General features: G+C 45.2%; 1 protein-coding gene across 2 annotated transcripts in view; it reads right to left on the bottom strand.

Annotated features, from left to right (window-relative positions):
- Positions 1–27,728, bottom strand: part of TMEM245 (transmembrane protein 245) — a 982,890-nt gene that overhangs the window by 23,890 nt on the left and 931,272 nt on the right. For both annotated transcript variants that reach the window (XM_086965376.1, XM_086965377.1), the window contains one exon: positions 17,978–18,178. In XM_086965376.1, coding sequence (XP_086821502.1) covers positions 17,978–18,178 — 201 coding nt within the window. The remainder of the gene's footprint in view (positions 1–17,977; positions 18,179–27,728) is intronic.

The following is a 27,728-nucleotide window of genomic DNA, read 5'->3' as shown; positions in this document are numbered from 1 at the left end:
TCCCGCTATTTACCACGAGGTTTGACTTCGCGGTAAATAGCGGCCCAAAATTGCGAATTCACAATTTTTAAATGTTTCATGAATTGTATTTAAGGAATCTCAAATAGAGATTCCTTAAATGCAATTCCTCGCAAATTTGCGAATTCTATAATAGCGATTTTTGCATTTGGGATGATGAATCCCAAATGCTAAAATTGCGCTCGCAAAGGGCCAGATTCTCAGAATCTGGCCCTTTGCGAGCCGATTTTCCGTTGATGAATCTGGCCGAAAGCGAAAAAGACAGTACAGGCAGTATCAACCAAGAGCAGTGAGCGAGCCTCAAACTTGCGCCCGGCAGCAGTTGCGGGCTGGGGAAGGTTCACACACCAAGGGGAGCTGTGGCGGAGGTGAGGGGAGCGACCTGCCAGCGAGCTTATATATCCGTAGGAGACATTAGTTAGTTAAAGATTCCTTACCTTAGAATCTCCCTAGGCATCAGACTGGAACCTAGAAAGTTTTAGTCAGCAGTACCCCTGCACGTCGGAAGGTGGCGTCGTGGGTCTCCGCGTCCTTCGCTGGCATCGTAGGCGCCGAGATGACATCACAGAGACTACTTAGGCGCCACCCATGCGTGCTGACGTCAGTTCTGTAATAAGACTTTCCGCGCCAGGAATGCAGAGCCAGGCAAGAAACTGACCACTGGTGCCATGAAACTAGGGCCCTGAATGGGGAGGATGGGTGGGGCGGTAAGGAATCTATCACTAACTAATGTCTCTTACAGATATATCATTACACAAGTAGTAACTTGTGCATCTGAAAGAGACACGTTAGTGATAGATTCATTACCTTAGAATAGATACCACAGAAATACCAACCCTGGTGGTGGGTCTGCAAACAAGATTACACCAGAAAGTCACAGAGAACAGAACGGCCAAAGAAGCTGTCTCTCCGGACTTAACTGTCAAGGCAATAATGCTTGGTAAATGTGTGCAGCAAGGCCCACGTAGCTGCCTGACAAATGTCCTGCAAGGGAACGCCACGTCCCAAGGCAGTAGTGGCTGCTGTAGCCCTGGTAGAATGAGCACGCAGCCCCAGAGGAGGCTCCTTCTTAGCCAACGAGTAACATGCTTTGATGCACAGAACGACCCACTGAAAGATGGTTCGTTTGTGCACAGCCCGACATTTTTTGGCACCTACGTAGCCAACAAAAAGTTGGTCCTCCACCCGGAACTGTTGTGTGCGCTTCAGACAGAACAAGAGCGCAGGTTTTGGGGCCAGACGGTGGAGCCTCTCTTCCTCTTTTGAAGGATGTGGAAGCTAAAAGAAGGTGGGCAAAGTGATGGTCTGGCCAATGTGGAGGGGCGTGACAACCTTTGGCAAGAAAGAAGGACGAGCCCTTAAAACCACCTTGTCTGGATGAACAGAAAGAAAAGGAGGTTTAAAAGAAAGAGCCAGGAAAGCTGTCTTTAGAGTGAGAAGACGTAAGGGACAGTTATGAAGGGGCTCAAAGGGAGCGCACATCAGATAGGTCCTGACAAGATTTAAGTCCCATTGAGGCATTATGAAAGGTACAGGAGGAAACATGTGCGTAATGCCTTTGAGAAAACGATTAACAACCGGGGACTTAAAAAGAGAAGGCTGATCTGGAAGTCAGTGAAAGGCGGAGATGGCCGAAAGATAACCTTTGATAGTGCCCAGAGCAGAGCCCTGCTGGGCCAAAGAGAGAAGGAACAGAAGGACCTCAGAAAGAGGGGCAGAAAGGGGATCCATAGTCTTTGTTGTGCACCATGCCACAAATGTGTTCCACCTACAGGCGTATACGGTCTTGGTGGAGGGACGCCTGGCTGCCAGAATGACATCACAGACTTCGGGAGGAAGGTCGAAAGCTGCCAACTGTCGCCGCTCAATCTCCACGCATGGAGGTGGAGATTGAGCGGGGACGGGGGAGGACCGTCCTCTGCTGCTGTGACAGAAGATCCTCCGGATGAGACAGCGGGATCGGGGGATCGATCGCCATGCTGAGTGGCTCGGGATACCGGTATCTTCGTGCCCAATCCGGGACCACAAGGAAGACTTGGGTTTGGTCGCGCTGAATCTTCTTCAGCACTCTGGGTATAAGCGGTTTAGGCGGAAAGGCGTAATACAGACCGCTGCTCCACTCGCGATGAAAAGCGTCACCGAGCGAGTGCCGCCTTGGAAATTCCAACGCGCAGAACTGATGACATTGCGCGTTCTCTTCGGTGGCGAATAGATTTAAGCAAGGCTCTCCCCACTGCAGAAAGAGACCTTGCGTCACGTCCGATTTCAGACACCATTCCTGATCCATCATGCATCGGCAGCTGAGTTTGTCCGCCCTGGCGTTCAGAGAACCTGTCAGGTGTTGAACCACCAAGGAAATGCCTTGATGTTCCAGCCAAATCCAGAGGCGCAGAGCCTCCTGACATAGGGTCCACGACCCCACCCCGCCCTGTTTGTTGCAGTACCACATGGCGGTGGTGTTGTCCGTGAACACCTGCACTACACTGTCCCAGACAGAGGGAAGGAATACTTTCAATGCTAGTCGGATCGCCCGAAGCTCCAAAAGGTTGATATGGAGCAGGGACTCTGCCGGAGACCAGAGTCCTCTGATTTCCACCTCTCCCAAGTGGCCGCCCCATCCCAGGAGGGACACATCAGTCACCACTGTGTGTATCAGTTGGGGAAGGGAGAGGGATCTGCCATCGACCTAATCGCGATTTGTGAGCTTCCACTGCAATTGTTGTGCAGTGCCCTCCGAGATCTAGACGTGATCGGACAGGTTGCCCTGATGTTGTGCCCACTGCAACTTCAGGTCACACTGCAGATCCCGCATTTGCCATCTGGCATGTTGCACCAGCAGGATGCAGGAGGCCATCAGACCCAGGAGCTGGAGGGACATCCTGACTGAAACCCGGGATAGAGGCTGAAAGATCAGAATCATAGCCTGAATATCCCGGAGCCGCTGCTCGGGAGGATAAACCCAAAACTGTGTCGACTCCAGAACCGCTCCGATGTAGAGGAGCTTTTGAGAGGGAATCAGGTGCGACTTCGGCAAATGCAGGAGGTCGGCCGTAGTCTGAAGGTGGGAGATGACTGCCTGGGGCGAGCCCGCCTTCAACAACCAGTCGTCGAGATAGGGGAAGATTGGAATCCCTGATCTGCGCAGATGAGCTGCGACCACCGCCATCACTTTTGTGAACACCCGAGGGGCACTGGTAAGGCCGAAGGGGAGCACGGCAAACTGAAAATGCTTTTGGCCTACCGTGAACCGCAGTTAACGCCGGTGGGCCGGCAGGACTGGGGATATGAAAATATGCATCCTGCAAGTCCAACGCTACCATCCAGTCTCCAGGGCAGCCAAGACCTGAGCCAGAGCCAACATCTTGAACTTCTCCTTCCGGAGGAAGCTGTTGAAGTTCCTGAGGTCCAAGATGGGGCGCAAGACCCCTTTCTCCTTCTTGGGGACCAGAAAGTAGTGGGAACAACAACCACGCCCTACTTCTAGCCAAGGAACGCGCTTGATGGCCCCCTTAGCCAAGAGGGCCGTGAATTCCTGCAGGAGAAGCACAAAATGGTCCCCTGACATGCAGTGGAACTGAGGTGGCATGGCTGGAGTGGCAGTCTTGAAGGGGAGGGAGTAGCCCCTTTGGACGATTTGCAGCACCCACCTGTCCGAGGTAATGGAACGCCAGTGGCGGAGGTGATGGCAAATCCTGCAACCCACTGGCATGGGGTGTGCCCCAAAGCTCGGACTAGGAAGGCTTTAAGGCAGATGCCGCAAGAGCGGAGGTGGACTGACCCGCACGTTGGTCCCCTGCCCCGCAACTGCGGGCACCACATCCGCGGCCGCACTGAGGTTGGTTCTGCGCAGGCTTCTGGCTGAACGAACGTGCCAGGGCACCCCTTCTGTGGCCACGAAATGAACGAAAAGCATGTGGTGGATAGACCCGAGGACTTGGTCGTTGCCCGGGAGTCCTTAAAACGCTCCAGTGCACTATCTGCCTCATCGCAAACAGGCAAGGACCATCAAAGGCCTGTCCATAGGAGAACTTTGAACATCCCCTTAAAATCAAGTGGACCGCAACCAGGCATGGCGATAGAGGGCCACTGTCGTGGAAATCGCCCTACCCAGTGAGTCCGCAGTGTCTAGTCCACACCGGATGGCGAACTTTGCTGCATCTTTCCCCTCAGCAACAGCTCGGGAAAGCACATTCCGACCCTCCTCCGGACACTGAGGCAGCATTTGCGCAACCGTGTCCCACACAGCGTGGGAGTAGCGGCCCAAGAGGTATGTGTTGTTCACCGACCATAGCTCTAAGCTGGCAGATAAAAACAATTTCTTGCCGAACTATTCCAGCTTCTTGGATTCCTTATCTGGCGGAGCGGTAGGGAATGCACTTTAGGAAGTGGAGGCCTGGATGACCAGGCTCTCTGAGGTAGGGTGGGTTGTCAAAAAGCAGGGTCACCCGGGATCGGGCGATGATGCTGGGCTATTTTTTGATCCACGGGAACACCAGTGGCTGGTCTAAACCAGGTGCCCGTCAGTTAACGCCTCATTGAAGGGTAGCAGGGGCTCCATAGAGCTTGCTGCCAGCTGAAGTACTTCAGTGAGGAGATTAGTTTTGAGGGTCACCGTAGGCAGGTCAAGGGCCTCAGTTGCCCTACGGAGCTCCACAATGTATGTGGCGCCCTCCTCCATAGCCACAGCAGGAGGAGAAAGAAAATCAGGGTCAGAGGAGAGGTCAAGGCCACCTGCATCCTACAACTCGTCCGTCCATTCCTGTTCCCACCTGCACTACCGTGTAAGAGGGTCCTCAGACCCCTCCCTGTCGTCCCCTTACTGCACTGCCTGTGGAACCGGCTGCGGCAGTGGGGGAGGAACAGGGGAATATAAAGGGGCAAACGGAGCCGTGAACGGCACCTGTCCGGCGCTTTGTCCCAATTAGGGTCCCAACCAGGGGCAAAATTGTCTGGGAACCCAGGCAAAGGCGTTGGTGGAACCAACGTAACCCATTGCTTGCGGTGCCGAGAATGGAGCCGTGGGTGGTGCCCGGGCCGGAGTCGGCGGCTGAGACCATGTGGCGCCGGAGCCGCCGGCGGAGGACTTTGAGGCGCCGGCAGTGGAGCTGGCGGCAAGAGAGGGCCCTCAGCTGGCACCACGGCTTGAAGGCACGCTGGTGGGAGCCAGAGGCTTGAAAAGGCGGTCCACGGCAGCAAGAAAATCTTGCACCTGGGCAGGAGTCGCCGACGGACCCGGATAAGGTGGGTAGGCCGCGGAACTGTCAGGCTCCAAAGGAGCTGCGGGGTGGTACCCCCGGCCCCATGGTCCGCATCCTGAGACCGACGGGGGACGTCGGAAAGCATAAACGCTTCGACTTCTTCTTATGACGTCTCTTACCCGAGTGTGAAGACTTCAACCCCGAGGAGCGATGATAATGATGGCTCCACGGACGATCCCTTGATCGACAACTGGACCTCGAATGGCATGGAGGCGACTGCTGGGCCTCCAGTAGCTTAAGGTACCGCTCCCGTAAGGCCTTCGGAGCCATGGCCAGAAAGTCTGAACATGACCGGGAGTCATGGTTGCGCTCCAGACAGTAGAGACAGATGCCAAGGGGGTCGGCCACCGACATCGTACGGCGACAGGTCCTGCAGGATTTAAACCCAGGCATCCTTATGTGGCACCAGGAGTCAAAGACTCAGAAATGGAAGACAAAAAGTCTCAAAAGTTTAGTCAAAAAGTGACTACGGTACGTGCGCTAATCAGATCTGCATTTGCTGGTGCGGTAAAAGAAAGAACCAACGGCAGCGCGCATGGGTGGCGCCGAAGTCGTCTCTGTGACATCTCGGCGTCTACGACACCAGCGACTGACGCGGAGCCACACAATGCCACCTTCCGGCAAGAAGGGGTACTGCTGACAAAAAATTTCCGGATCCAGTCTGACGCCTGGGGATATTCTAAGGTAAGGAAGAAAACGAGTTACTTACCTGTAACTACGGTTATCCAGTATTAGTATCTTTCATAGATTCACATGCCTGAATGATTCCCAGTCGTCGAGGCGGGAGTCCCACGGTAAAAATATGTACAATAGCAGTGCCTAAAAATTTCTTGTAGTAGGCTGGAAAAGCCCAAAGGCCTAACTAGGCCTCAAAACTTAGCAGCCTATCTACATCATTATGTAAAAAAAAGACCTGAAATAGTAGCCTCAGCCAATCAGCTGTCCTCACCCTCTAGAACCTTCCCAGCTCAGGCAGTTCTCCTCAGATTTTCCCAGCACAGGTGAGAATGAGTATCCATAGAATAGAACTGCCCTGCCAGGGAGGAGGGTGGGTGCATGTGAATCTATGAAAGATACCAATACTGGATAACCGTAGTTACAGGTAAGTAACTCGTTTTCCTATCCAGTATTAGGGTATCTTTCATAGATTCACATGCCTGAATCAGAGTAGCAAGCAGTAACATCATGTCTGTCGATAGAGGAAGGTGGGAGACAAAGAAATCATATATCCATCCCCACTCAACCAGGAAGGTAATAGAGTACAAATTCGTTAACATAGCATATGCATTAAAACCTTCATAAAACATCATTGAAAGGACAGCATTATAAATACTTAAACTTTAAAAGAAGAATAAAAGACCATAAGTTATCCAACCTTAGTGAAGAAGATGCTGCAGCACAGCATCACCAACTGCTGTAGCATCATGAATCGCCGACTGCAGACAGTAATGTTCGGTAAAAGTGTGTACACTTTTCCAAGTAGCAGCTCGGCAAATGTTCTCCAGCGACACTCCAGCGAAAAGGGCCGTAGACGCTGACATTGTTCTCGTGGAATGCGCCTTGACTTTCCTTGATAAAGGTTTGTTGGCCTTGTCATGACAGAAAGTAATTGTAGAAGACAACCACCTAGCTATAGTTGCTTTTGTGACAGCTTGACCCAAGGTAGTGAAGTAGTGTGGCTCACTGGTTAGAGGCGGCAGACCCGAGAGCAGAGGACGGCCCGGGACCAGGGTTCGATTCCCGGCGCGGCAGGTTTCTGGACCAGGGTCAGCGGACTCGATAATTCTCTCGCCTCGGTGCCCACTCTGATCAGCGATCACACTCGGCAACTCTGGGCATTAGCTTGCCTCATCTTCACTAACGGCCCCACCAGACCGCCGGGGATGCCTGGTCTCACCCTGGAGATACCCATTAAGGGACCATCTCTCAGGGAAGCCAGGAAGGGTTTCGCAGCGGTCGAAGCGCCTTGGGACCCTACGGGTAAGTAGTGCGCTATATAAATGCCTATACATTTACATTTACAAGGTGGCTCTGCCATAAGCAACAAAAAGCTGCTTAGATTTGCGGATGTCCTTTGTCTTTTGAAGATAAAACTTCAGGCATCGTTTCACATCTAGAGAATGTAAGACTTTCTCCGCAGGAGTTTTAGGATCCGGGAAAAGGGTTCTGAGTTTGACCGGTTGATTGATGTGGAATTGAGTTGGTACTTTAGGAATGAACTTTGGATTGGTTCTAAGCGTAACAAAGTCTTTTGAAAATTGCAAGAAAGGGTGAGTAATAGTGAAGGCCTGTATTTCACTAACTCTGCGAGCTGAAGTAAGAGCCAGCAAGATAGCCACTTTCCAAGTAAGAAACTTCAGTTCCGCTTTATGAATCGGTTCAAAAGGCCTTTTTAGAAGCTCAGAAAGAACAATATTAAGATCCCACTCAGGAGGAGGACGACGAACTGGTGGAAAAGCTCAGAATAGCCCCTTAAGGAATTGTTTGATCAAAGAGGATGAACATAAGGATGGTTTGTTGGAACTCTTCCTGAATCTGGATATCGCTGCTAGGTGCACCTTAATGGAAGAAAAGGCTAGACCAGCCTTGGCCAAAGACAGTAGATATGGAAGGATGGCTTCAGGAGGAGCCTGAAGTGGATGAACATCATTGTTTCCACACCATGAGCAGAATCGCTTCAACTTGAAACAATATGTTTTGATGGTACTTTGTGCACGTGCTTGTGACAAGATCGCTCTGCAGTCCGAGGAGATGTTTAAGTCCTTGAACTCTAGGAAGTCAGGAGCCAAGCATGCAAGTGCAGCGATTGAGGATCCGGATGACGGATTTGACCTCCCTCCCTTGTCAACATCGACCTTGTCGGTTTGAGACGAAATGGAGGTTGTTGAGAGAGCAGAAGGAGCTCCTGAAACCAAAATTGCCTTGGCCAACGGGGAGTAATGAGGATGAGAGTGCAGTGTTCCCTCTTCATCTTTTGCAGTACCTTCGGAATGAGCGGAATCGGAGGATAGGCGTATGCAAACATTCCGGTCCATCTCATCAGAAAGGCATTTCCTCTTGACCCCGTTGTTGGAACCTGCCGGCATAAAACAGGCATTTGCTGTTCTTTTGTGTGGCGAACAAATCCAGCGTCGGTGTCCCCCAAAGTCGAAAGATCATCTCTATTTGATGTTGTTCGAGCTCCCATTCATGACAGCCTGTGAACGTTCTGCTGAGGCTGTCTGCTAGAGAGTTCCGAACGCCTTGTACATGCTCTGCTCTGAGGGATATGCCGTGGCGCAGGGCCCATTCCCACATCTCCTGAGCCTCCAGCGACAGGGTGAGAGATTTCGTTCCTCCCTGTTTGTTTATGTAGAACATGCTGGTGGTATTGTCCGTACGCACCATCACGGACGAATTCTCAATCCTTGGCAGGAAGGCTTGTAGGGAGAGAAAAATGGCCCTTAGTTCCAATCTGTTGATGTGCTTCTGTTGGTACTGGCGAGACCATCTTCCCTGGATCTGAAGGTCCTGAAGGTGACCTCCCCAACCTTCCATGGATGCGTCCGTGGTCAGGGTGAACTCTGGAATTTCTTGGAGAAAGGTGAGGCCCGGCGACAAATTGTTCGCCTTCGACCACCAAAGAAGAGCATGTTTCATTTTGGCAGTCACTTTGATGCGGTCGTTGAATGATCCTTCGACTTGCTTCCACTGACGAAGTAACTCTTCTTGCAACGGTATCATTCTGAGTCTCGCCATAGGAATGAGGCTGATCGCAGATGAGCACATCCCTAGAAGGGAAGCGTATATCCGAACTGAAAGTGACCTTCTTGCGAATATCTGTTTTGCTAGTTTTAACAGCTTGTTTTGTCACTCTTGTGTCAGGTACGCTTTGCACTGGCATGTGTTCAAGACTGCTCCCAGAAAGGTCAATTCTTGACGAGGTTGGAGCTGAGATTTCTTCGAATTGAGGGTCAGTCCTAGATTCGAGAAGAGAGAAAGTGTACTGCTGACCGCTTTCATTGTTGAGTTTCTGGTTGGACCTTTTAACAGCCAGTCGTCGAGGTATGGGAAAACTTGCATTCCCTGGGACCTCAACATTGCTGCCACCAGAGCCAGACATTTGGTACAGATTCTGGTGGCCGACTTTAGGCCGAATGGGAGCACTTTGAACTGGAAATGGAAGCCAGCCACTTGAAACATTAGGTATTTGCGGTGTTTCGGGTGAATAGGGATATGGAAGTAGGCGTCTTGTAGATCCAGAGAAGCCATAAAGTCCCCTTCGTTAAGACAATTCAGAATGTCCTTCAACGTGACCATGCAAAAACTTTGTTTCTTTAGATATTTGTTGAGTTTGCGCAAATCCAATATTGGACGCCACTCTTCTGAATTTTTCTCTACGAGGAAGAAGCGAGAATAAAACCCTTTCCCTTTCTGAGAAGGAGGGACTCGTTCTATCGCATTCTTGTGTTGCATCTTTAAGGCTTCTTTGAAGAGTAAGTGAAGACGAGGGGGAGGGGGACCCCTGGGCGGCATTGTTGGAGGCTTCTGCAAAAACTCCAGAGTTTGTCCCTTGCTGGCCAGATCCAGGACCCACTGATCTGAAGTTATCTTCCGCCATTGGTGGTAAAAAGCGGAGATTTTTGCGCCCACGGGAAGGGAAAGGTGAGTGGCTGACATCCGGCAAAGCTCTTTGGCGCTTGTTGGAATCTCGCCCTTGATTGCTTGAGCGGCGTTTCCCTCCTTGCCGAGAGAAAGAACCAGAGGCAGGCTGCCTGTAAGAGGATTGATAGTAAGGTTTGTTGTAGCTAGATTGATACGGACGATTTTGTTGGTTGGAATAATTGCCTCTGGAGGAGTTACCATGGCCTCTTGCTCCTCTAAAGGATCCCCTCTTGTATTGCAGGGTACCAAGAGATTTAGCTGTATCTGTGTCAGTTTTTATAGCCTGCAAAGCGTCATCGATGTGCTTCCCAAAAAGTGAATCACCATTGAATGCCATGTCCAAGATTTTGGTTTGGACCTCAGGCCTGAAGGTGGTAGCCCTGAGCCAACCTTGACGCCGAAGTACAGCTGCTCCAGCCAATTGCCTGAAATTGGTGTTTGAAATGTCCAGGGCGCAATTGATGATTTCTGAAGCCGCCCTTTCACCCTCCTGCACAATTCTGCGTACCTCCATCTGGTGATCCTCAGGGATCAAATCAAGATAGTCTGTTAAATCGGACCACATTTGTCTATCATAACGAGCCAGGATAGCCAATGAATTAGCTGCTTTAATGGAGGCTGCTGCATTTGCTGAAAATATCTTTCCAATTGCATCAAGTCTTCTGCCCTCCTTGTCAGATGGTGTTGAAATGGGAGCAGAAGGATTTTTGGATTTGTGCTGCGCAGCTTGGGATATGACAGAATCAGGTCGAGGGTGACCTATTAAACAAGATGGAGTATCCGATGGTGCTCGATACTTTTTCTCTATTCTTGGAAGGAATGCAGGAATGGAAGCGGGTGTTTTCATTATGTTGAGGCCCTCCTTCGATATATAGTCAATAATGGGAATAGCCCTAGTAACTCTGCGATATCCCTCTTTAAAGTCATGTAAAAAGCAGTCCGACTGCTCAACTGTGACGGCCAATTCAAATCTATTAGCAGCTCTCTGGATAATATTGTGAAAACCGCCAATATCTTCAGGTGGAGAATCTGAAGGGCGGGGCGCAGGTGGTGAAGGCATAGGAATGACATAATCCTCCCAAGGATCCACAGGTGTCTTATCCGGCAACTCTCCTTCTTCCCTGCTTTCTTCGTCATCATTAGAAGAAGTGTCCGTATCATTTTGAGGAGCTGGACCAGTATCTTGTCTTGGTGACAATGAAGCTCTTGGTGACGGAGGTCTTGGTACGTCAACTGGAATAGGCGACCCAGTGGGTGCAACCGGGGTTGGTGGAAATCTCTGGCGATAATCCGCCAACATAGCCTGCAAATCCTGAATTAAGGAAGTTGGCAAATGACTAGTGTCCTCAGACCCAGAAGGTCTAGTATGAGGTGACTGATATGGCGTGGAATAAACGTCATGTGTATAATGACCATGGACATCCTCTTCATCATCCTCCTGAAATTTAATATTTAATTGAGAAGGGTGACGGGCAATCCCAAAAGGACCGTCATCCTCTTCCCCTTCATCTGACTCCTCCTCCACATATGTCTCCAAAATGTGCGATGGTAAGAGTGGAGAAATGTGTGAATAATCCTGCCTTTGATACGTTTTCATTTGAAAATGAGTGTAATGTATCTTTGTCGGAGGTGAATTGTGCAATAGATGAGCAGATGTCACTGCAGAAGCCACTGTTACAGGGATTTCCGTCGACGGTCCTGTTAATGTCAAAGATTGGTGTCTTCGTCGACGAACCTTTCGTCGTCGGGACCGTCGATAGCGTCTTCGTCGACGAGTCCCTCGTCGTCGGCACCGCCGATGAGGCCTTCATCGACGAGTCCCTCGTCGTCGGGACCGCTGATGATGCCTTCGTCGACGAGTCCCTCGTCGTCGGGACCGTTGATGGTGTCTTTGTCGACGAGCCCTTTGTCGACGGGTCCGTCGATGGTGTCCTCGTCGACGAGTCCTTCCTCGCCGAGCCCTTCCCCGACGAGGCCGTCGATGATGTCTTCGTCGCCGAGTCTTTTGTCGGCGAGGCCGTCGATGGTGACTTCGACGACGAGTCCTTTGTCGACGATGTCTTCGTCGACGATGATGTTGGCTTCGTTGACAGAATTGTCGTCGACGGACCAGAAGATTTAGTCGACGGAGCCGTCGTCGACGGAGCCGTCGACGATGGCAACTTGTTTTTAGTCAGCGATGGTTTAACAGACATCAAAGGAGAGGTAATAGCAGAAGTGGTAACCGTAGAAGTAGATGAGGAGGCAGAAATCAAAGTAGTAGTAGGTACAGACACCAGAGAAACAGTCTTAGCCTGGGTTGTACTCACAGTTGTTAAACCTGAAGAAGCCGATGCACTCTTTGAGGGTTCTGAAGTTCTCTGAGAGGTTTTAAGTTTTTTCTTTCTCTCAGGAGAAGAACTTTCTTTGGATCTAGCTCTCTTGCTGGAGGTAGAGGCCTTGTCCTCATCATCAGTGGAAGAAGACTTCAACCACAAAAGAACCCATGCCTCCCTATCCCTGATAGTTTTCTGAGGGAAGGTACGGCAAATCCTACAGTCCTTCACAACATGTGAAGGGTGCAGACAATAAATACAGTCAGAGTGCTGGTCATCCACATGGACCCTCTTCTTGTAGCAGGTTCCACAAGCTTTGAAAAGAGCCTTCTTTTCAGACATTTTGTAGGAAAAAAGATCAAAAACTGAGTAGGCACTCAGGGAGACTCCCTTACACACGAAGTGCGGTGAAAATCTGAGGAGAACTGCCTGAGCTGGGAAGGTTCTAGAGGGTGAGGACAGCTGATTGGCTGAGGCTACTATTTCAGGTCTTTTTACATAATGATGTAGATAGGCTGCTAAGTTTTGAGGCCTAGTTAGGCCTTTGGGCTTTTCCAGCCTACTACAAGAAATTTTTAGGCACTGCTATTGTACATATTTTTACAGTGGGACTCCCGCCTCGACCACGGGGAATGATTCAGGCATGTGAATCTATGAAAGATACCATAATACTGAATAATCTATCACTAACGTGTCTCTTGTTGTTCAATTACTCAGGTACAGTGGGAGGAGTTATTTTTCCGAAGATCTTCTGAAGTTAGCTCGGGCCCTCGAACAGAGTTCATTGTTTTGAGGAGTGTTTTGTAGAGGTGTTGGTTAATTATTCTGCATATAATGTGCTTCAGCTGACAGCAAGATCCCTGTAATAAGGGAGAAGAATGAGTCAAGCTTACAGAACGAAGCACAAACTAGGTTAATGCGCAGTGATGAAGAGGGAAATACACCTGCGGCATAATATGGGGCTTTCAACAATGTGCGGTACAAAAGGGGGTGGTGATGGACGGAGCATCTGAAACAATCAAACACTCACACCCAGTCAACAGATCTGGGTTTAATCCATCCAATTCAAGCTTCCTAGGACCGATTTCTGGCATTAAAGCCGTCTTCAGCCAGGCTTGCTTGAATCCATGACGTGAGTCCCTTGCTCACTTTGCCACTGGATTCAAGCAAGCCTGGCTGAAGACGGCTGTAATGCCAGAAACCGGTCCTAGAAAGCTTTTTTCCGGTCCAGGGAAGGCATGGCTTGGAAGTTCGGGCTGGACTGTTCCGATGAGGCACAGGGTCAGACTGATTGGCATATGGCCATGTCTGAACTGGGGTGGCAGAGTGGGCTAAAGAACGGTGGTGGAATAAACCCAGATCTGTTGACTGGGTGTGAGTGTTTGATTGGTTCAGATGCTTCGTCCATCACCACCCCCTTTTGTACCGCTTTCAACAATGTGCAGCAGCTTTTGCTATTGGTGGACAGAATGAGCTCGGTTTTTTAAATATCCATGCTGACTAACTGACCCATAACTGCTATGGATTATTGAATGTTCTAAAAACACACAAGTATTTACAAAGGTAAATGGTTTGGCTTTTTCGTTAACATGTGGAAGTGCTTCTAAATTCAATGTTGGGTGGGAAGGTATGTGTGCGTATGTATAGACAAGTGGATAAATGTGATAGCGAGTCATTTTAGAGTAGTGAGTGGGTGAAAGCACAAAATGATAAATAAATGGGTGAATGGGTAAATGAGTATTCATGAGTGGATGTATTGCCTAATAGGTGGATGATTAAACACCTTTGACAACACCTCTCCCTGCTACCGACTGAAGTGTTTATGAAGAAGTGCTCAAGCTCAGGTCTCTAGAGGTCATTCACTTAGTTAAGCGGTAAAAAATATTGTGTTCTGTTAACTTAGCCGCTGTTCTTCTTCATTTTGCTTGCTAGCTCCATTTTGTGTTTTTAAGGGGACTTTCGAAGTTAGAAATTGAGTGTTCACTGAAAGCTGGTCATAGTGATAACATTAGCATGTCAGAGTAAGCAGACCTGCCCTGCCGAAAGACCTACGAGCACGGATGCTTAAACTGTTAGCCCACCAATGGCTGTAACCTCCATTGCTTATCTGTGAAAGTGACTTGGGTAGGGGTTTATCAGGATTGTACAGTGCAGAATGTAAGCGTCCTAGATTGTATAAAAGGCAGACCACAAGCTGTTCTAGTTCCTTCCCTCTCAGGCACTTGTAGTGTCTGTATGGCGGAGCCATCTCATGAGATATAATACATTTTTGTTTATTTCCACTCCAGTGTCGATCCTTATTTACTGAACTCATAGACAAGAAGGGTGTCCCTGCACCAGTGAGACTGATCAGAATCTCATTTCTACAACTTGAGATTAAACCCAGGCGGTGGACTCTGCTCCGTTTGTGGAGTTTGCAGAGTTTTCTGCACATCGCAGAGTTCAGAAAAATGGCAGACCAGAGTTTGTTCTCTCTCTTCAACTCTCCAACCTCAAGTTGGCAAGCGCAAGCGAGGAAAATCCACCTCCTGGTGGGATTTTTCCTCGCTATCACTCTCCAACATCAAGTTGGTGAGCCCGTGAGAAAAATCCACCTCCGGCAAGATTTCCCAATGCCAGCAGTTGGATTTCTCAATGCAGGCGGTTGCAAGTGGTCACGATCGCTTGCGTTGACAACCTTCCATTCGCATTGAGAAAATTGCAGCTCAAGTAGAAAATCTACTCGAGAGGCAGAAAAGAAACCGCACCCTCTTGCGCAGTACATTGTACCATTCGCGTTGATTTTCCAACGCAGGACAAACACTTGGTGCTGAAAATCAACGCTAACTGGAGTGACCAAGCACACTGTGCTGTTTGCGGAACTCCGGGTAGCGCAGTGGAGTTTTTTGGTCACTTCTCTTATGCGGAGCTCCACGATCTCCGCCCATGCTTATGTGAGATTAAACCGATGCGCTCTTAACATTTTTCATACATAAAATGTTTTTTTGGTTGTTGTTATGATGAACTGCAGGAGACAAGTTTTACTTGGGAGAAATCACACAGGAGCGCTTTAGTGACGCAACATGAAGCTCTAGAGCATTATGGTGCACGTTTTGTAAGTGGAATATATCTTCCTCTATTGCTTTGTTTGTACCATGGACAGTTCACTTTCGTTTGAGAAGTTTGTGGTCTCCAATTTTGCCTAATCTTCCACAACCCTCCTTTTACAGGACTGGGGTGTTTCAAACAGGATGACCTACACTTTCAGCCACTGGCCAATCTGTCTACCTCCATGTTCCTACATTATTAGAGCACCTATCCCTATTTATTAATTTTACAGTTTTATAGAGCGCAAACAAGACCTTTACATCCCGTAAGGTTCTTTATACATAAATTAGAAGCAAGTCATATAACAGTGAAGCAACAAAGAAAAACAAAGAAGCAATCAGTTGAGTCCGGTAAAGGTTAGATATAATGAATAGTAACTCTAAATGGGTCATTGTCCTACTAAGGATTACGGCTTTAGATTATGCTAAGGAGAATTTTGCCATGAGTATCGATTTTACTTCCTTTTTGAAAGATGCAGTAGAAGAATTAAGTCTGGTTTCTGGGGGTAAGGCATTACAAATCCTGGGCGCCATCCCTGAGAAGGATCGTTTGTAAGTTTTCTTCTTGTTGAATCTTTGCGGTTTCAGAAGCAGGCTTTCAGAACTTCTTGAAGTTCTTATACCGCCAGAAATCATCAGTTTCTGTGCCAGATAACTGGGTGCCTTGTGATGCTGGGCTTTGTGCGTCATACACGCTATTTTCAAATTAATTCTGGCTTCCAGTGGTAGCCAATTCAGGGATTTTACGTCTGGGGAAATGTGGGCCCTTTTAGATCCAGTGATGAATCTTGCAGCATTTATTGAAGCTCTTAAAGGTGCAGTTGTGACTTTCGGAAGACCCCACAGAGAGACACTTCCATACTCTACTCTGGCGATAACTAGAGCTTGAACAGCCGGCTTGAAGTCATTGGCTGGAAGGAAGGGTTTCAGCTTCCTCAGTGTGTTTATCTGGAAGTTTGCTCCCTTTGTTGCGTTGCTAATATGTTTTTGCATATTGAGGTTACTGTCAAGAGTTATTCCCAGAGATTGTGTGGACTCCACAATAGTTGGTTTAATGTTGAGTGCCGTAAGATGTTTGATCTATTCTTGCTTAATGGGGACCTTGGCAGGTGGAGCTATTAGCAGAAATGCGTTTTTTAGGTAATTCAATTTGAGATGCTTTTCTGCCAGCCAAGTCTGGGTATTCCCGAGCGATGAGTTAAACAGTTTGATGTCTTCTATGGTGTGGATCTTCAGGTATAGTTGTGTGTCATCAGCGTACATGTGATATTGTACGTGTGTAGCATTTCGGTGAGAGGTTCCATAAAGAGATTAAACAGTGTCGGAGAAAGTGAGGACCCTTGAGGGACTCCCAACGTTACTGGGACGGGTTTGGACAAGGTGTTGTTGACCTCGAATTTTTGTGTCTGGTTTTGGAGAAATTAGGTAAACCAGTTTAGTACTGACCCAGATTGACCCATCATGTGTTTTAGAAGATCTATCAAGTTCTCATGTTTGACAGTATCAAAGGCAGAAGAGAGGTCTAGTAGGATGAGTAGGCAAGTTCCTTTTTGATCAAAGATTTGTAGCTCATCGTCAATTATGTGTGTCATGGCTGATTCAGTACTATGACCTGCTCGGAAGCCTGATTGGTGTTTGTTAAGAAGGTCAAAGTGATGTATGTATGTATTGCGACTTATGTAGCGCACGTATCACCCGAAGGCATCAAGGCGCTTGCCTTGGGAACCCGTCCTGGCTTTTCCCTGTGAGATATCGCCTACTGGGCATCCCCCAATGTGAAAGCCAGGCATCCCACAGCGGGTGGGCCGCCGTAGTGGAGATTAAGCAGCTATTGCCCAGAGTTGCAGCGTGGGACCCCATGATTAGAATAGGCACCGAGGCGAGAATTATCGAGTCCGTGGACATTTTTGGGTTCAGGACCATGCCGCGTCGGGAATTGAACCCTGGTCCCGGGCCAGACCTCCGCATCAGGGTCTGCCGCTCTAATGAGTGAGCCACACTTCTCCACTATGATCAATATGCCTTGTCAGTTGGTGGTGTACACATTTTTCTAGTAATTTGGCCAAGGTAGGAATATTGGAAATAGGACGATAGTTGTTTAGGTCCGTAGGGTCTGCCGTGGGTTTCTTTAGAATGGGTGATACCTGACCAACTTTGAGGGTGTCCGGGATGCAGCCTTGTTGAAGAGAACTGATAATGATCTTGGTCCAGTGAGGCAGAAGCAGAGGCGTAAAGTCTTTAACAGCGTTTGCGGGGAGAGGATCAGTGAAATGATTAGCCGGCTTCAGGGCACTAAGAGTCTTATATATATCTTCTTCAGTGTAAGTAGCAAAGGATGACCAAGCTGCGTAATTTTTTAGGTCAAACTTTGATGGGATTTTGTGTTGCGCCATTGAAAGTGCAGGGGTGGTTAGCTGATGTCCACACTTAGATCCACTTTACTGTTAAATAATGGATTTTGTATTTCTATCTGGGTGTATATAATTTAATGCAGGATAAGCTTTACTCTAAGAAGAGTTTGCTGTAGACTTGAAATGTGAAAATAAATACATATGGAGTGTAAATACAGAGCATACATATTTCACTGAAGCATTTATCAAAGCAGTAGTATATATATTAATTTAAGATTAGTGTTAAGTTGCTCACATAATCTTACCAGTGCATCTGAGGCCATGGGGATTGTGAAGGCGTTGGTGTTGATAATGACGTGGAAGATGGACTTGCAAGCATTGCAGTGTAGATATTAGAGGCAACCACAAGTATGCAGAGAAGTATTGGGCCAATGATGGCACCTTCAAGGCCAAGGTAATAAGCTCCACCAGCAACTGCTAAGCCTGTTAAGTAAGGATGACCACCCCTGAAATGTTAAAAAGATTGAAAATTGTTTCAAATAGGAGACCACAAATTTACAAGAAACATTGGTATTACCTCTTCACAGAGAATACTAGAATGCAATACAGCAAAATATCAACGTGCTAAAATCTCTTGACAATTCTTCAATAACGATTTACTCATAATGCATTTTATCAGAAAATACATGAAAGCTCTCTTTGTATAAAGAACTAAATATTACGCAAGGAATCCAAAAGAATCAAAATACATTTTTAGAGAAAATTGTGGAACTGGCAACCTATTTTGACTCACAAATTTTCAATTGTATTTTGTCACTTTTGACTTAGGGGTGCAGAGTAGCCAGTCTAGACTGGCATTACTGCATCCTTCAACAGTTCATATCTTTAAAAGTGAACAACCGTATTTTAGTCTCTAAAGACATGCTATGCATGGCGATAAAGGCCAGATTTTCTCTATCCAAAGCATTATATTCACAGGGTAGTTCTAGCTGTCACGGACACATTTTCTGAGACAAAAATATAAACCATATTATAATTTGGAAGGAGACAGAGACTGAACTTCTTGAATACCAATGAAAATGTTTTGCGTCTGACATTAAGGGAACACAAATTTATAAATAACATTTTCTTACAAGTAGGGCTTTTTTGGTGCTTGCATAAAACAACACAGCATGTATAAATACTTATTCTTCTCATTATAACATACCCAAATCAAGCAATTCATAGAGGATAAAGAGAAACTGCAGTAAACAGTATGATTTTAGCATAGCAGCTAGAGCCTATACAACATTCAGATAATGTATTAGAAATGTCAGAGACTAAACAAACCATGGAAGTAGAACTGGTGTCAATTAATTGAAAGACAAAACATAGTCCAAAGAACAGGTTTGGTCCATACCAAAATATTACATTTCAAGTAATGAACAATACGATATTTTTTTAAGCTTTGCTAATTTCTCCATTTGGCAGAAAAAGATATGGTAATCACCAGCAGGGCACCCAGTGCAATCTAATGAACTCCATTACACCTAGAAACTGTACCAAATCATCATTCGGCTACTGTCTTTATCAAAGGGGTTTTGACAGCTCCTGCCAGCCTCTTCAAATACCTGAATGTACTGTACTTTCATGATTACTCATACTTTGTATATTGGGGAAAACCTACATAAATATTTCTTCAGGGCCTTGCAGTAGTGATTACTCTAGGTTGATTTGATCCTTTTAGCTTCTAATTTAAACTTGCCAACAAAATCAATTGGTCCACTGATAGAATATCGATGCTAAAAAGATCGATGTAAAATATCCCAACAAATATAGAATGCAAAACATAGACTCCCTATACTTAAACAGGTAAGTACAAAAATACTGAATCAATAATATTGAAGTTAAAAATATAGATGTAAAACATACAGATTTAAATATATAAATAAAATAAGATGATATATTTTAAATATATAGATTATTAATATTATCTTTAACAAAATACATTAAATTTAATATAGATGTTAACTAAAAATAAAAAATAAACTTAATTTAAAATACATAAACACAAAAATTATAATTTATACATATACATGTATTTACTTTAATATAATTTATTAACTAGAATCTTTATTTAATTTCTAAACTTGTAAATTATATAAAAATAAACTATATACATATATCAATAGTTTAAAATTAAAAACAAATTCTATAATTAATTAAAACATTAAACTATTAAAATTAAAACGTACATTTCACAATACAATACATACAACAGTAGGGAAAATGTTGGATAGCGAAACAATTAAATTTCTATTCCAACTCCAGTGAGTGCAACAGTAGGAAAAGTGTTGGATAGCGGTGGGGTATAAATTAGTATTCCCACTCCAAAGAGTGCAATAGTAGGGAAAGTCTTGGATACGGGAGGGCTAAAATTTACTATTCCCACTCCAGTGAGTGCAAAAGTAGGGTAAATGTTGGATAGCGGAAGAATTAAATTTACTATTCCAACTCCAGTGAGTGCAACAGTAGGGAAAATGTTGGATATCGGAGGGTTAAAAATTACTATTCCCACGCAGGTGAGAGCAACAGTAGGGAAAGTGTTGGAAATAGGAGGCCCAAAAATTACTATTCCCACTTCAAAGAGTGCAACAGTAGGGAAAGTGCTGGGTAGCGGAGGGGTAAAAATTACTATTCCCATGCCAGTGAGTGCAACAGTAGGGAAAGTGCTGGATAGCCGAGGGGTACAAAATTACTATTGCCACTCCAATGAGTGCAACAGTAGGGAAAGTGTTGGATAGCTGAGGGGTTAAAATTACTATTCCCACTCCATTGAGTGCAACTGTAGGGAAAGTGCTGGATAACAGAAGGGTAAAAATTACTCTTCAAACCCAGTGAGTGCAACAGTAGGGAAAGTGTTGGATAGCAGAGAAACAAAAATTACTAATAACATTTAAACAATTGAGAAAAATGTAATAATCTTAAAAATAAATAAATATTTTAAAAATATACAATTAAATATATTAAACATATAAAAAGAACACATTATAATATTAATTACATATAACAAAAAGTTACAAATATTAGATAAAATAATGAATAAATACATTTCTAAACAATATTTATTAAAAATTAAAAAATTATTTAAAGCATATATATATATATATTTTTCCTACCCTACAACACCACACCAATAAAAAAAAGACTTCAACATTTTTATTTCAATTCAAGTCACACTTCATAACATATGACGTGTTACGATTAGTTTTTTAACCTAGGTTGTCCCTTAAAATATTAAAAGCATCTAATAAGACTTTAAGGCCATTTGCTGTTCCTTTAGTAAGAACAGCATCATCAGCTTAAAGTAACACAGGAATTTCTCAAAAAGTTGATCTTGGGGATATCTATACCATGCCTCATCAGATGATCTCCAAATATGCTAACATAGATTAAAAAAAGAAATTATGCCAGGACACAACCCTGTCTATCCCTAATTACTGATGTAAAATCTTCTGTGAGATTCCCGTTCATACAAAAGCAAACTCTGCAGCGGTGTGTGAATGTAGCGAGTGAAGTAGAGAAATAATTGCTCTATGTATTACCTAATTCTGACATTATTGACCATAATCTTAAGAGGTCCACCGTATCAAAGGCGCACGTCAAATCCATAAAGGAAAGATAAACACAGTCTTTTTGGCCTTGTGTATGTTTTTGGACTATGAGAGAAGGCTTTAATGTCTGTTCTACTGTTCCCAAGTCTGGGAAAAACCCAAACTGTAAATCTGATAGCCCCTGTGTCTCTACAGCCCAGATTTCTAATTTAGCCAATATAACCCTTCCTAGCATTTTCACCGTACTATTACGAGTGAAATTTGCAGATAACAATAGGGCTGACTTTTATCCCCCTTTTTAAAATTAGGAATGATGATACCCTCTTCCCATGTTTTGACCAAGGGGCCGGTGATTACACTTCTAAGGTGATTTGTTATAAGAAGTGCCCAGAACTGTGGAAAAGATTTTAAAATGTCTGAAGGAATCCTATCACGTCCTGGAAGTTTTTCAGAGGGACTATTATCTATTGTTAAAATAACACCAGCAACCTTAATGGATCTACTCAATTCCAGGCCGGCAATGGAATTGCAGATGGCTATGACCTCATTATCTTGTGCAAGGGTCTGTACCTTTGGATCAAATATATCTAAGAAGTGGGTCATCCAAGAACTGCTAGAAACAGCCCATTCGACTTCAGGGAGAGTCTCGCCCAGGAGAGCCTAAGAGTTTACTACTTGCCAGAAGGCTCAGGAGTCTTTTAGTCCACTGGCTGCTCTTTACTTATTCCAGGCCTTTTCCCTTATTTCTGTCTTTCTTTTTAAAACTGCTTCTTTATAGAAGTTCTTGCCATTGTTCCTCCCAATTTGTCTCTTGGACATTAGTTCAAAGCAAGTTTTAAAAGCTTGTGGGATTTAGAACAGGTACTATCAAATCATCTTAGGCTAATACGAGGTTTTCCAGCTCTTTTAGTCAGTTTAACTGCCATATACATTTTGAGAGAGGTAAAATTCTGGATTACATTGCATGGTTTGGAGTCCCCTTGCAAGATCTGATTAATATCTATTTGAGTGTGTGTGAATAGATCTCTGTGAAAGGCTTCCTTTTCTATCTTTGCTCATCTAATATTTACACCCTTATTTTGTATTATATTCAATTTGGTGTAGAGGAACATGGATAAAGATAAATGTAGCTCCAGGGCCACTGGAATGTGGTCACTTATGGATGAGGACAGTATTTAACAAGCGATCAGTGCTGTTAACAGCTCCTTAGATATAAGTATGTGGTCTATGACAGAGTCAGACCCTGATCCCATATATGTCGGGATCTAAGTGGGGGATCACATAGTATAATTGTGTGCAAATGTCAGGCGGTTAGGGACGAACACTCTGTTTAATGCATTCCCATAGGCAGTGTTTAAGGTGTTCATCACAGTCATCACAGACACCACGTATTACGGGGAATCATAACTGCAGATTTCGATGTTAAAATCTCCAACCCACATTGTAAATAACTCTTTCTTAAAAATGTGGGATCTTATGCAGAGCATCCTCTTCTACATCAAGAATCCTATTTTCCACTGGGTCAAATATGTTATAGTAAAAAGGAATCAGTAATAGGTCAAAAGGTTTTTTCAAGGTGATCAAAAATATATGGTAGAACGGAGTGATGGCAGGTTCTGAAACCTTACAGTAGGCCACATTCACCAAAATAAACGCTGCCTAGCTTTCTTTAGTTCATTCTGCTTTGAGGGGATGGCTGGGATATGGTAAGTAACAATGCTGTTTAAGTGAGGCTAGTCCAACAGCCAAGTCTCTTTACAATAAATGATTTGGAAATGGCCCACCATTCCGGGCCTCCCGTTTAGAGCGTAAGCCAACCAAATTCCATGAGATTATACCAAAGTCCCCTTCTTGCGAAGGTACACAATGGGTCAACCCTTGTATAGAAATAGGAGAAGTGGGATGGTTGCCAATTAGATCTGGTTGAGGAAGTCAGTCCAAATGCTCTACAGATGCAAAGGGAGTGAACCTGTTGGAAAGAGGGAGGGGGAAGTTTGTATAATGGTTGGCAGTTGTGTCCTTTGCTATATCCAGATAAGCGTCTTTACTGTCACTGTATAATAGCGTGTGGGAAAAAAAAGCCCAATGGGGAGCGCTGATGTTCTCCAGGGAAGTTGAAATTTACCTGAGTGAGAGTAATAAAGCCCTTACTAAGCATGGTCGCCTGAAGTTGTTAATTATACAACCACCCAGTGAGCTCTTAGGTAGTTGATCAATCCAGGAGACCCCCCTCATGGAGATAATGTTGTTTGAGAGGTCGCTAGACCATCCAGAATGTTTTTGCAGCCAATGTGATACCTTGTTCAAAAGTGATGCATGTGATTCTGTGCGAGGATGTGCTATTTTGGGGACATCTTACAACACAATAATATAGTGAGGAACACTCTGGGAGGAAATGAGGTGAATATCTTTTGGTTCAAATCGGGGTTCCCTATTCAATCTACATGGCCCTTATCGAGTGGTTCTCTCTGCATGAGCAATGAGCCACTTACCCTGTGTGGAATTGAATCTTTGTTTCTTAAAGGGTTACTATAGTTGGAACCACGGGAGCCCACATGATCTTCCTTATTAATCCCAGTGTGACCTCACATAGAGTGAATTATTGTACTATTGTGTGTAGTAGGAATTAGCTAGGAGGGGTACAGTAATGTTTTGATTGACTGATGTGTCCCTGAGACCAGCTCCCAGGGCTGATTGGGCTGAGCTTGGCATTAATGTTAGGCAGGACATAGTTTGTGCTTGATCGGATACAGTTCCTCCCCAATTACTCCCTTGTTGATAAAAAAAACCCTGAGCTCCAACTCAAATAAACCGAGATGCTCCAGAATTGGGCTAAGCCTTTTCTTCAGAGTAGCAATTATAAATATCTTTGAGGGTATCCTGGGAAGTGTCAAACAGAGTCTTTTTTGTATTCAGGGAATCTTTCTTTTGAGGAGACTGAGTGGTGTTGACCCTTGATCATTTGGATTTACTACCAGGCTCCTGTCTCTTTCTCTTCCCAGCCCCGCCTTAAGCTGTAGGGGTGACCATCACAATTTCAGGCTCAAGGGGAATAAGAGGGTGAAAAGCCGGGGAAGATCAGAGAGCTCGAATGTGAGCTGGTTCAGTTCTCTCCCTTCCTGGCATGTATCAGGTGAGGGTGTAGTTGTTAGGCCTGCACTTCTGTTAGAGGGGCTAAACACCCTACTTCCTGTCGGACTCGACGGAGAACATGTTTGAGAAGAGAGAGAAAGGCGAAGTTCTGTCAGCTCTACTTCTTTGTTAATGAGGCCAACTGCATCCAAAAAAATGAGTCCATGGTTATGTTTAGAGGCAGCATTGGAGCACCTGCATTAGTCTTGCGCTTCCCCTTTTGAGGCTTAGGCATTATGAAGTAACAACAAAAACCAAAGAAGGGAAAAGAATCCTAATTTCGACTAACAAGATTAATCATGCATGGACGTAATAAAGGAAAGAAAAAGAGGTACCTCCACTCGGGTGGCTTTGCTTTGATGTCTTTTCCCACTCGTAGAGTAAACTCTGGATAGAGCAATGACCTCAGTTAGTAATAAATTGAAAGCCGACTTCAAGTTTATTTGAATAGAATCCAGAGCTAGGAGGGGTGGGCCCAGCCCCTTTCAGGCTTTGCCCGGGCGCTAGCGCCCTGTGCAGCTGGACGGCAGCGCTCCTAAGTAACGCATTTGAGCTAATTGCCTGGTTAGGTGTGTTGCTGCAGGGATCCTGGGACTCGTAGTCCCAAGCGACTGCGGTCGGGAGTCAGCTGCGGTTCTCCCACATGTGGTGCCTCCTCGCTGGCAGTAGTGGAATCAGGCAGGTGTCTCACACTGAAAATCTTCTTTATTCGAGCCCCTGAATAGCACCGATCACGATCACTACATTCTTCATGTTTCTTAGTCGTTATTAAAGTTCTAAATCAGGTCTTTGCTAACCTGTGTTTTTTATTATTAAAACATATGGGGCCAGATGTACGACGGCAAAAATAGCGCATCGCAAATTGAGAGTCTTTTGCGACTAGCAGTTTGCGAGGCGCTACTTAGGATGTACAACAGTGTGAAACACACTGTTAGCAATTCCAAATGGGGTCTCAAATAGAGAGGCTCATGAATATTAATGAGCCTCTCGCAATTTGCATCCCCATTAGGAATAGCAGGCCCTCCAAGTTATGGTGGCCTGCTGGGCTCAGCAGACCCCCATGTCTTGGACTGCTTTTAAATAAAGCAGTTTTTAAAAAAAAAATGCAGCCCGATTTCCTTAAAGGAAAATGGGATGCATTTAAAAAACAAAAATGTAACTTTTTTGTTTCATTTTTTAAAGGCGGGAGGTGGTCCCTGGGACCACTGCCTGTCCTTAAAAAATATTTTTATCGTCAGTCACAAAGTGGAAGGGGTCCCCGGGGGACCCCTTCCAAATTTCGACTGCATTACCACCCTCTTGAAGAGGGTAGTAATTTGCAAGATGTTTTGCGACCGCAATTGCGGTCACAAAACATTCATACATTGATCTGCAAACTCAATTAATAAGGGAACGCCCTTTTTGCGACTCCTAATTCCTAAATAGCAAGTCGCAAATGAATAGCGACTTGCTATTTAGGAATTGTACATGACCCTGACTGAAATTGGATGCGCAAACGGGTCACAAACCGGTTTGCACATGCAATTGTAGGTCGTACATCTTGCCCATTATTTCTTTGGGTCAACAAATAGTGCATATAATTGCGAATGATGATAATGTGGAAATATGTTTTGTTTTTAAATTAATGTGATTGGAGCTGTGCAAGTTACATTTTATTGGTGACCATTTAGGGAAAATCATACTGAGTCTCTGCGGTTGTGCAGAACATTATAAACGACATGCTGTTCCAGGAAGAGACAGATTATTCCCATGAGACGTTCCTGTTAGGCTGTTCTGCTTGTTGCTTAGAGAGGGATAGATGCTTGAGGTCCTTTCGGTATCTACTCTCGTTTATGTTTAATTTGATTGATTGCCAGATATGCTGTGCTTACTTGATTTCTTAAAGGCACCTGGGATTTTGTTTTATTATGATTGAGTTTTTATGCAAGTTCCCTGAACTTTAATGACTTTTGCTTTCTGTAATGGTACTATTATTTGAGTACATATAAAAATACTGAGAATTGGAGAAGCCTTGTTGTACAGCTTTTGTTAATGATCTTGATTGAGTATTAAAGTTCAGGATTCTCCTGTTCCTGCTCTTGACCCTCCTTAAATAATTAGGGGTGGAGCGTCGACATTCGCATAGGTGGAAGTCAAGGCGATTGGTGTAGGAGAGTAGGATCTGCTTCATATAGTTACCCCCACTTTTTGCTGATGTTTAACTGTTTTCGACTTAGTCTGCCTGGGACCCTTCTATTCAGGACCTTAGCCTAGCTGCTTTCTACTATAAATTAATTGCATGTACTTTAGGGACACTCCAGAATGGATTCTGGGCTACCCTTTTAAGTCCCTAGTATATGGTATACTATGTACCTAGGGCATAGGTACCACAGAGGCCACCAATGGGCTGCAGCATGTATTATGCCACCCCTGAGAGGCCACTCAAATTGACACTACAGGTCTGCTACTGCAACCAGTGTAAGGTGGTGCATGCATCCCTATCTTAGATATAGGTTCACTATACATACCTTATGGCTGCACATATAAACCTATCAGTCACCCCTATGCCAGGCCTTATCAATTCTGAAGGCAGGGTGCCCATGCATGAGCAGAGCACCTCTGCAGCCTTCGGAATCTATTCTCCAGGGTTGTTCTGTGATGCAGCCGTACCATATACTCCTCAGTGCATTATAACCTAGTGGTAAATGCTTACTTTTCTTTTATTTTGCAAGTTTTGGTAATACAAGCAAGGCACAGAGTTAGTTACACTTCACAACAGATACATCTCGACAATGGCAGTGCTATACTTTCTCCACTACAGCATATAACAGTGTAGTTACGACACAGCTCAACAATGACATTTTAAGAAGGGGATGGGACATTAAACATAGACCGCGTTCAATCAAGATAGCTCCACTAAATTCTCCAAAAGAGCATTACATTTCAAATGTAATGACAATATTTAGTATCCGACTGTCCCGTGTGTAGATAAGTATAACCATGATTGCAGTAACCCTCTCAGTCTATCCCTGCCTTGCCCTGACTTTGTTGTGTAGGGGGGGGATTGTTGTTGTGAGGACAGGAAGGCTCGTAAAGGGCCCCAAATATCTCTGGGTCTGAAAGACACTGACACAGTACTAGCATACATATCGCTGTGCGTTGAACAAGTTGCCATACTTTGCAACCATCCCTTCTTTGTTAGCGCTCTCTTACCACCCCAAGATATTGCAACTTCCCTTTTGGCTAGGAGAAGAGAGATAGCGACAAATCTGCGGATTTTTAAAGGGAATTGCACCACGTTACCCAATAACGCAAACTCTGGCAGCGGCTCCAAGGGGATGTGAATCATTAT

The sequence above is a fragment of the Lissotriton vulgaris genome, chromosome 4_1 (assembly GCF_964263255.1).
Source record: "Lissotriton vulgaris chromosome 4_1, aLisVul1.2, whole genome shotgun sequence".
NCBI classification, from domain to species: Eukaryota; Metazoa; Chordata; class Amphibia; order Caudata; family Salamandridae; genus Lissotriton; species Lissotriton vulgaris.
Note: the sequence above shows the minus strand (reverse complement) of the source record. Positions and strands in the feature narration are given on the sequence as shown.